The following is an 11,459-nucleotide window of genomic DNA, read 5'->3' as shown; positions in this document are numbered from 1 at the left end:
TGCACACACACACAATCGTACACACACACACACACACACACACACACACACACACACATACACACACACACACACATACACACACACACACACACGCGAAGCTACTATATCAAAAGTTGAAAGTTGATCGTCACATTTTTTCTCGGATAGGCAAACAGACAGCAGGTGGCATTGTCATTATTTAGTTTTGTAAGAGACATGATCAATGAGATTCCCTACGCAAAGCAGTATCTGATAACGAAGATGATGAGCTGCAACAAGCACTGAACCAACCCAGACATCTCTTTTTTTCTCTTTTCCAAAGCGAAACAGGTGGCGTCAAAAAAGAAACAATGTTTGAGTAATCGTCAGCATTGGGAAAGAACTGTGCAGGTCACCGCTGCAGGCTGTGCATCATCCTGAACTCAGGACAAACTGAGTTCGGCTCATTCTCTCCCTGACAGGATGCCTTGAGTTTCCTTGTCTGGCAATGAAACCGATTTTTTCTTTTACATATTTAGAGTTTTTTTGTAATGTATTATTGATATAAGCAGATTCGTGATCGTCGATAATGATTTTTCATGGTGTTTTGTAATTTTTAAATTACAAAGGAATTGATATGTTAGACAGTTTCAAGCGAGCTATTTTTCGCGGCTGTATTTACTGTGCAAACAACTCTAAATATGGCAAAAGTGTCACGTGATAATCAACCGTTTGGTTTCGGCGCTCACTGGAGCAGACGATTTTTTTTGTAACCGGTTGACATTGATGAAACCATATATTACGGTCTCCTTCCGGCAGCAGTCCCAAAATTTCGACTTGTTTTGACCTTAGAACGATGTCTTTATCATAACTGTGAAGAACAGAACGGAGATCACTGTCGAAGTCGGCCAATCTGCAATCATTTTCGTCTTGCGAACACTGATCTCAAATTTAGATCAGTGCTCGCGAAAAACATATGGGAGATAACTCTGTATTCTTGTTTTGATAGATTCGCGTAGGACTGTAGCGTCCGGTCAGAGAGACAACTAGCAATAGCCGTGGAGCGATGCTTATCAGAATGGCTGTGCATGTGATTAAAATAATTCAACCTCAACTTCTTTATAACATGCCCCATTTTGACGTTAATGAAATGCAACATTTGCTAAACCAACCAAGAGATCTCTGCATGAATCTCTTTTCCAAAGCGAAACAATTAGCGCCAAAAGCAAAAACAGTTCGAGTAAACCTCGCAATGTCACGTCAGCAATGGAAAAGTACTGTTGAGGTCACCCCCAGGCTGTGCATGTGTCAGTATAGCATGTGATTAAAATCGTTCAACTGTTTTTTTTTTCAACATGGTTTTATTTCTTTTTGGTACATATATGATATGACAACAACATCAGACATCAACATCAAATAACATCAGACATACACGACTATGCCATATGCAACTTCAAAAATAAGAGAAAAAAAGAAAAAACAACAGGAAGGCACAATAAAACGTACAATGACATAGCCCATATTCAACACATTTCTAAATTATATAAACATAATCCTCGTCTCCTTTCTTGTCTTTCTATTTAATTATTTTATAAAACTACTCATAGCAACAAAATCCTGTTATCTCCATAGTTAATAATCTGAATTTAAAGAATAATAAAAACGATCAACATAATTATAGAATATCCTTATCTTGTTTAAAGATATAGTCTCCGCCAGTAAAAGGCCTTCAGATCGCCCTAAAAGCTTTACCATAAGATTCTGCGTGACGAATAATGTTACCACACAGAAGGACAAACTTAACTTTGCAGAATTAAAAGTTTGGGAAGTTGAATCAATTGTCGTAATATCAAAGGAAAATGCACTCTTGTGATGTGTTCCGTGGGTCATGTCCCTTGATTCGAGACAACATGGCGACTATCAGGGAACGTTTTGACGAACTGGAGACTGACCAGGTAAGTGTCGGATTTGTAGACCACAGGAAATGTTGTTTATAATCAAATAGGGCTTTCAATACAACAGTCAGTATTAGTGTAAAAGTTGATCCCAGCAGGACTGCAAAGAAATCTGTAAGGCGAGTCATTTCGAACCATTTGGTTGGTATGATGAGATGGATACCAGTAAGTTCGTCAATATCAGAGGTTTAAAGGAAAAGTCCAAGGTTTTTAATTATCTCCAAAAACTTGAAAATCGAATGCCAAATTAATGTTACAAACATCTCTGGAAAAATATTTTAAACACTGAAAATTTGTTGTTGTAGTTGAAGATTTAGTGTTGCGGGGCTAACCAAGACAAGTCGCCTGGGGTCAAGTAGTGGTCACGTGGTTTTCGGTGCACTGTGACGTCGGTGCACTGTGACGTCACAAGTTTTTGTGTTGATTCTACCACTAGTACCAGCATGATTTTAACACAGAAAAGTCACCACTGTATGTCTTCAAAATACAGTTGGTTTTACAATAAGCGGCCTCATCACAAAGACTTGCATCTGCCTCTAGTTTTTCAAGTTATGACGGGTAGTTTATATAACCATGGAATTGCCTCCCTGAAAGTCACTCCCAGTAGAACAGAATACTGCTCCTTAGTTTCGGTCTTTTCTGTTAACGTCAAGAATGAAAACATCTCTGTTCACTGCATTGTAAACTACTTGTACGTGTGTCTCATACTCATTCAATAATCGTCTTCTGCTTCTGTTTTCTTTTCCAGCTTTGAATTCGTCGCACAAACTGTTGTCGCCATCACCACGCCAGGAGAAGACTTGCACAATATCACTCTACCAGAAGGAGAGCAAATTCAAGTTCAAGCAGGCGACCGTATCGGGACATGGTACGCTAACAAATAGGGTTGGCATTTGCTTTGACAACTGCAATGCCGCAGCCTACCCGGAAGGTGGAACAGTGAGAACGTCGGATGTTTTCGATGCTGAGGATTTCACTGCTGGCGATGTTATCAGCATTCCTGTGAGAACAACTCAGCAATGCGAGGCAGCTTCGTTCAGAGCTATACTATCCTAGGTGGAATCTTGGACGGAATTTTGAATCGGAGCAGCTGTTGTTATTTGTGTTCCTTTTGACAAGAACTCCGCAAAGTTATACAGCTTCGTTCAGAGCAATTCTTTTCTCTGCGAAACCTTGGATGGAATTATGAATCGGATGCTGCTCCAAGAAAGATTTCACCGACCTAATCAGGCCTGTTGTGGAAAGTAAATAAAGAGCATGCTAAAAACTAATAAGGTTTTGTTGCGGAGCGTTTTGGAAGTTGACGGACGTACGTAATTGTGTTTATTCCCCCCTCTGCTTCTTTACCTCTGTAAACTTGTAGAGCTAGTTATTTTTCGATGAACATCCAGCATCCAAACAAATAACGAGCCAGCAACAGCCTGAATCCTCGATAGCGCAATGGGTTGAGAAGCTGTTCTGTGTCGATACTACTTTTGCGACTGAAAAGTTCCGAACGCTCTAATGTACGAAGTATCATCTCTGGAGCAAACAATACAAACATACCGCATTTAAATTAACAACTACAGGCTTGAACACATGAATCGCCATATAAAATCCATAAGTTCGGGTTTTTTTCTGAATCTAGATCTTCCGTGCACAAACGTTCCAAGCAAATTTCCAAGGCAAGTAACTCATACGTTGTCTAGCGACAAGAGTAGTTCCCCTTTCAAATTTCTTTTCACTTAGTTTCTTCGACAACAGACAGCAATCCGACGGTCAGTTTTCAACAATATTTCATGTTATAAACAGATCACATGCAACCAAATGCACACATCTTATCAATTTAAACAACATAAAGCGGTTTCATACACTATTTCCTACAGAAAACTGAACTTCATACAGTTTTTAACGTTGGAACACGGGTGCAAAAGTTCAGTCGTCTGCTAGTCCCATTTGACGAAAGAACATTATCATAAGCGATACCAAAACATGAACAGAACACACAATATCTGCCTTTACCGCCATAGCAGAATAACAGCATATCTGTGTACTTGATTTTAGTCCAAAATAGGGAAACTGACAAGAAGTGTTAACAGAATGGAATGATTTGCACGGAACTATACAACCGCGCATCAATCGATCGCCTGCGCAGGTTGACTGGTTGAGTGAATATGATTCGATCAAACTTTCGCAAAAAAACAACCCTCCTCTTTTCTTTGAATAACTGAAGAAAGGAGGAATAAAGAGGTTGCACACCTCGTCTCAGTGATTATCAAAAATAATGGTCTCAGTTCGCAGTCATGAAAAAGCTCGCTGAAGCTCGCATTTTTAATGATCCGCCGCTAACTTCGACCATTATTTTTGACAATCACTGAGACTTGTCATGTAACCTCTACTTATTACTCACGCCCTCTGACACACTACAACTGAACACATGCAGCCATACTTTGATATTTTGATTGTGTACACATGTTTAGACGAAAGGCCGGTTGTCAGAAGAGATAATACCCGCACACAAAACTAATTGGTACACCCTTCACGCTAAAAACAAACACAATAATGCAAATGCAACATCCCACCAACAGTATTCATTCATCAAGTAGTACTCGATCAATCTTTAAGCCATCTTGAAGAAATGACGTTTTTACGATCAATAAAGACTGAGACATGGGGCTATAATCACACACATGTGCATGAACTTATAGTGTGTCGGGACAAAGTGTTATCTCCTTGTATGTCATTCGTGCCTGTCTGTTTATTTAATAGACTGAATAAAAGACACAAGAATTTTGCACACACAAACACACACACACACACACACACACACGTACAAACAAACACACACGCACACACTGACACACACACACACACACTCATACATACAAAGCAGACACACAAGTACTGTAATGTCTTGGGGTTGTTATGCGGACAAAACCAACGGACACAAGCAGGGTGAGGTGCAACGGTTTATTCGGTGACCACATGGCAGGCTCTCTGTACCGAAGTATCAGTGCGCATGACTGATCCAAACATTGAACCCCGATAGTACATAGGTACCGTAGATACAATGAACTGGTCAAAGGGAGACAACAGTATGCTAGTCATTATATCTTTCCCCTCTTTGAATGAAAAACACTCTTTTAAATTTACTGTTACTGTCAACTGCTGGAAAAATCAAATTATTCAAAATAGTTTTAAACTTCAGAACCAAAATAAAGTCCTTAGCTAATTACAGTTCAATATTCTTCTTGAAAACAAACTTGGTCTTTACTATTCATCATTTGACTAATAATACCTGAAAACTGAAAAGAAACATATCTGTCTTGAGATCACTTTAAACCGAACTAAAAAAAACAACTTAATTGCACGCATGATTACTGTCTGTCTCTTGTTTGTTGTTCGTTTTGTTGATAAGAGAATATTAACACACTAAAACTTGGATTTCTAGATTGTTATCTGGAAATGTTTTCACATCTTGCACTTCAGTCTTTAAACACACATATATAGTCTTTCATGTGTTGTGGAAAAGTGCGATTTCTTTTAGACCGACGTGGGCTAATACTGGCAGGCGGAACTGAACCGTGTGAAGAAGGTGTAGTGCTTGGCGGAACATCGTCATCAGTTTCACCAGCAGTTGGGGCTTCTTCGTGGTCAGTCCTGGTTGTCTCTTCAGCTTCTGTAACTGGTGCGACCTCTTTGTTGGAGACCAGTTGTGGTGTGACAGATGGCGGCAGTCGACGGAAAAGGGAAGAGTTTCTCGTGACGGTCGACCCATCAGGCTTCTGTGCGGTGATCATGGAACCTTTGGTATCAGTCACAAGAAGAGGTGTTGGATTGAAATTAGTGGATAGTTTGTTCTGCTTCATCTGCTTCACCAAAACACTGTCACCAGGCTCAATCTTGTAGTCTTTGGCATGATGTCGCTTGTCGGCAGCACACTTCATTTTCTGCTTTGCAAATGTGTCTCTCAGACGCACTTCTGCATCAGCAGGATGTTGTAAACTGTTAGACTGGACTTCTGGCAGCTTCGTTCTCGGTTCCCGACCAAACATGAGGAAGTAAGGAGTGAACGACGTGGTGCAGTGTGGTGTTGCTCTGTAGACTCTGCAGAATTTGTGGAGCTCTTGTCGCCAGCTTCTTCTCTCAACGTGGGCTGAGCGAACAGCTTTCATCATGGGCTTGTTGAATGTTTCTGCTTGAGCGTTTGCTTTCGGCCACAGAGGAGTAATGCGTCGGTGTTTCACTCCACATGACTGCATGAACTGTTTCCACAGCTTACTGATGAACTGTGGGCCGTTGTCAGTTTTCACCTGTGCAGGGTAGCCAAACAGAGAAAACACTTTGTCGACAACAGGAATCACAGTTTCAACTGTAGTGTTCTGGAGAACTTCAACTACTGGGTACCTGGAGTACTCATCTGTGATGACCAGAAGTGATGCACCAGATGGTAGAGGACCACAAAAGTCGATGCTGAGTTCTTGCCATGGACCGCATGGTAGGTTGGACATGAGCAGTGGTTGATGTTCACGACGGTTGTTGTTTGCTTGACATGGGATGCAACTGCGCACAGCTGACTCAACCGCGGCGTTTATTCCCGGAAACCAGACTTTGCTTCTGAGAAGGGCCTTGGTTTTATTCATTCCCTGATGTCCTTCGTGTGCTAGATCAACGACACGAGCTTGAAGAGAAGAGGGTATTACAAGCTGTGAGCCCTTGAGAAGAATGTTTTGCTGAGCGTTTACACACAGTGAGTCCTTGATGTTGCGAAAACATGTGAATGTTTCTTTGGCAATACCATGAGTGTTTTCATGCCAGCGACCACTGTTCACACATTTCATGATGGCTTGAAGGACTGGATCGTTTGCGGTTGCTGTTTGCACGTCTTCAAGCGTGATGGCGTCAGGAGTGGATGACATAGCAGTGAAGTTGACAAACTCTTCTGCTATCTTTTCTTCATGAGATGACGCTGTGGCGTGACCAGGGTGACGAGACAGATAGTCTGCAGGGTTGTCTTTTCCTGGCCTGTACTCCATATGTACGTCATAGGGTTGGAGACGTAGAGACCATCTGGCAATGCGTGCAGGTGGAAATGGTTTTTCCCAGATGTTAAGCAGCGGTCGGTGATCGGTGATCATTTTGAAGCTTGTTCCTCGAATGTATATGTCAAAATGTTCGCATGCCCAGACTACTGCGAGCGCCTCTCGTTCCGTCTGAGAGTAGCGCTGTTCTACATCAGATAGGGCGCGACTTGCGTAACATACAGGTCTACCGTCTTGTGACAACAATCCGGCGATCCCTACAGGGCTTGCGTCTACCAGGATCTCTGTTTGCTTCTTGATGTCAAAGTAGGCAAGAGTTGCAGACTTGCATAGAGCGGCTTTGACAGTCTTGAAAGCAGTTTCTTGCGGTTCTTCCCATGACCAAGCAGCGTCCTGCTTCGTCAGTTGACGAAGAGGTTCTGTGATGGTGGCGAAGTTCTCGATAAAGCGTGCTGAGTACTGAGCCATGCCTAGGAAAGAACGTAGTTCTGTGGCGTTGCTGGGCGTGGCTGCTTCGCGAAGAGCGCGAACTTTCGCTGGATCTGGTTTCAGTCCTTCACCACTGAAGATGAAGCCGTAGAACTGGACTTGTGGTTGACTGAAAACACATTTCTTCTGATTGAGTGTCAGACCTGAATCATGGATGCGTCTCAGCGTTTCATGCAGCATACGATCATGGTCTCTTTGATCACGACCGAAGATGATGATGTCGTCGCTGACGTTGCGAGCACCTGTGATGCCTTCGATGACAGTTTGTATGGTGTGCTGAAAAACTTCTGCGGCAGAGTTCACACCAAAACTCAAACGTTTGTAGCGATACAGTCCGCAATGAGTTGAAAAGGTAGTGATGTAGCGGCACTCTGGTCTGAGAACGAGTTGATGGTACCCTGATCTCAGGTCAAGTTTGCTGAAGACAGTGGCGTTGTTCATGTCAGAGACGAGTTCTTCAAGAGTGGGTGTAACATGACGTGTTCTGAGAATTGCTTTGTTGGCTTCCCTCATGTCGACACAAATTCTGATGTCGTTCGGATTTTTGGGTTTCGGAGCGGCTACTATTCTTGACATCCACTCTGTAGGTCCTGAAACTTTCTCGATCACATCTTCTGTTTCGAGTTTCTTGAGTTCTGCTGCAACTTTGTCTCGCAAATGAAACGGAATTCGGCTGTGCTTTCTGGCTACTGGTGGTACCGTCTTGTCGATATGGAGGGCTACTTCAAAGTGTTTCAGTTTCCCTATGCCGTCACAGATACCTGGGTACTGACTGAGAGGGTCTTGATCTTTACGAACGTGGTTTACGCCAATGTGAAGAACGCCTAGCGCTTCAGATGTCAATCTTCCAAGTAGAGGAGGTGAAGATCCAGGAATGACCAGGAACTCAGCAGTAACTGGTGTACGACCAGCAATCTGGACATCAGCGATGGTGCACCTGCGTGCGATGATAGGCGGTGAACCATACGGATGAATGGTTCTGTGGCAGGACTCGAATTCAAGGCCTCGGCGCTTCAGCTTGGCTGCTACGGCAGAGTTGATGATGTTGCAGGAGGCTCCCGAGTCAACGATCATCTCGACTGGTTCTTCTTCGATGAGAAGTTTCACTGTACCGTCTGCTGGTGCGATCGTGAAAACATAGTCCTCGTCTTCCTCTTCTGATGTCGTGCCGACGTTGTCTGTAGTCTGGTCACCATCATTGAGAAAATGGACAGGTCTGCGGGTACGGCGATTCTGCGGAGATTTGTTCGCTGGTTTCGATTTACACATCGAAGCGAAATGTCCAAGTTTACGACACTTGTAGCAGGTTATTTGACGCGAACACCTGCATTCGGAACCTGAATGTGTCTTTGAACCACACCGATCACACTGGACTGCTGGATTCTGACTGCGATGTTGACTGTAAGATGGAGATGAATCATGATTTGCTGGACGGTGTCGCTGATTCTGTCGATTGTATGAGTGCTTAGCAGCAAAAACTTTCTCGTCAGCAGCAATTGCTGATGCTTGCTGTTCAGACAGCTCTTTAGCAGAAGCTAGTTCAATACATCTTGCCAGAGTTAGGTTTTTTTCAGCGAGTAGCTTTGTTCTCAGTGGAGTTGATGAACACTTGTCAATCACCTGATCTCTGATGAAATCATCTGTCCCATTACCAAAGTCGCAGTCTCTTGCTAATTGGCGAAGTCTTGTGACATACTGTGAGACAGTCTCGCTTTCCTGTTGTTTCGCTTGTCGAAACAGATGGCGCTGGTACGGCACGTTTCTAGCAGGTTTGAAATAGTCAGTAAGTGCAGTCTTCGTTGCTGCATAGTCTGCTGGCTCAGGGTCAAACGTAAAGAATATGTCTTGAGTTTCTGCGCCTGAACAATGTAGAAGAAGTTGACGCTTTTGCGTGTCATTACTGCACCCTGATGCAGCGGCAAAAAGTTCAAAACTTCGCAGCCAACGCTCCCAGCGCTGGTGCACGGCGGCGGATTCACCATGTGGGTCAAACGGTTGCACTGGTGTAACGGTTATTGATATAGCTCTCGGCTGCTGCATAGTTCTTAGAAGAAAGACTCACGTTTATCCTCGTCGCCAAATGTAATGTCTTGGGGTTGTTATGCGGACAAAACCAACGGACACAAGCAGGGTGAGGTGCAACGGTTTATTCGGTGACCACATGGCAGGCTCTCTGTACCGAAGTATCAGTGCGCATGACTGATCCAAACATTGAACCCCGATAGTACATAGGTACCGTAGATACAATGAACTGGTCAAAGGGAGACAACAGTATGCTAGTCATTATAAGTACATACGTGCATACCCACACACACGCACACATATGAAAACACACTCATGCACACAAACACATACATGCAAGAACATGCATACAGTACACGCACGCACGCACCCAAACGACACAAATACCCACTGTACGCTCCCATAATTATTGACTCGCTTTCACACTGACAAACACACCGTAAGTACACAAACACACACACACACACACACACACACAAATACAATTATAGACACACACACACACACACACACACACACACACACACACACACACACACACACACACAAACAAAAGTGTGTGTGTGTGTGTGTGTGTCTGTGTGTGTCAGTGTGTGTGAAATATAAACAATAACAGCCGGACACCACTACCTTACACACACACAAACACAGACACACACACATACACAAACACACACACACACACACGCACGCAAAGCCAGTTTATGAGTTCACTGAGTTCACGGTCAGTGCAAATAAAATGTCAGTCCTGGCGCAGAAAGTTCCTTCGTCAACAAAGCCTATCTCGCCCTCCACACCCCTTTATCTGCCCCCCCCCCCTTCCATCTGTCCTCCCACAGACAAAGAACAAAGTTAACACCCAGTACAGTCAGCGTATCATCCAAAGAGATAAACGATAAATATGAAAACATTTTCAAGCGCCTCTGCCAAACTGTGCGCTCAGTTCTAAAATTGGACCAACTTTCTGTTCGCGAAAAAGGGTATGCACCTCAGCGGAAAGCCCCACAGCTTCAGTCGCGGCCATCTTCTTTTCGGGAAGTGTTGGAGAAGCGGTGTTTTTTCGTTAAATGCTCAGAAAGCAGAACTTGAACACACACTAACATGGCTTCCAATCCCATAAGGAAAGTCATAGTGAAGGTGAGTTGTTTTTTACTTGTCCTGTTGGGTAGCCCTACTGAGTTTGTAAACACCGTGTGCTTCACTCAGTCAGTCAAGGAAGTCGAGTTCAATGTTTGATGAGATAGTGCGCTGACTGAGTTGCTTTTGTTGAACGGATATGCATGTGTATACTGGATGCGTAGAGTGTTGATTCTAGCAGCACTCAGTGTGATCTTATTAGACAGATACAATACTCTGTAGTTGCTTAGTATTAGTTTATTTAACAGCTTTGTATCCCAGATTGCCAGTGACACTGACAGGCGCACGAAATGATGTACTATTAGTATTACATCAATATTTTCAGTTTGACCCAGGATGGTAATACTTTTGTAACGGATATTCTCTGTTAAGAAAAACTGTCCCTTTGAACGTCCACGCATATTTGAACTGTGTAGCATGCTAAAAACGATGTAGAAAATAACTGTGGATGGTGCTTACTTTCTATCTAATAAGGGAATATACTTACATCTCTGCAAGAGATTCAAACGTAAATCACCCTCCCCAAAGTAAAGAGAAATGCAACAATCCAATCAACCAAGCAAGCACACAATCAAGATACACATCAGCAACAACGTAAAGGCCAATACGAACACAAATTTGATTTATGTCCTCGTGCTTATATCATTGTAGCAGATTATAAGTAATGCAGGTAGCCGGAAAGCTGATACGAGTTGTCAAGTTGTGAGCCACTCATTTAATCAAAACATTCAACTTTTTGAGAAAAAAGGATGCAAAATGACTGAGAAGTATTAACGACAACAACATCAACACAACAAGAGAGACTGCGAGTTCGAGTTCGAGTTCGAGAGAGAGACTTCGAGAGAGAGAGAGAAAGACACACACAGAGACAGCC

At 43.1% G+C, this 11,459-nt stretch overlaps 1 protein-coding gene across 1 annotated transcript in view; it reads left to right on the top strand.

Annotated features, from left to right (window-relative positions):
• The first annotated feature begins 10,451 nt into the window (after positions 1-10,451).
• LOC138968604 (uncharacterized) overlaps positions 10,452-11,459 on the top strand; it is a 35,772-nt gene continuing 34,764 nt past the window's right edge. Inside the window, exon 1 of the mRNA XM_070341199.1 lies at positions 10,452-10,585. Coding sequence (XP_070197300.1) covers positions 10,550-10,585 — 36 coding nt within the window. The 5' untranslated portion in view covers positions 10,452-10,549. The remainder of the gene's footprint in view (positions 10,586-11,459) is intronic.

The sequence above is a fragment of the Littorina saxatilis genome, linkage group LG6, assembly GCF_037325665.1.
Source record: "Littorina saxatilis isolate snail1 linkage group LG6, US_GU_Lsax_2.0, whole genome shotgun sequence".
Taxonomy (NCBI): domain Eukaryota; kingdom Metazoa; phylum Mollusca; class Gastropoda; order Littorinimorpha; family Littorinidae; genus Littorina; species Littorina saxatilis.
This window is presented reverse-complemented; position numbering and strand designations above follow the sequence as displayed.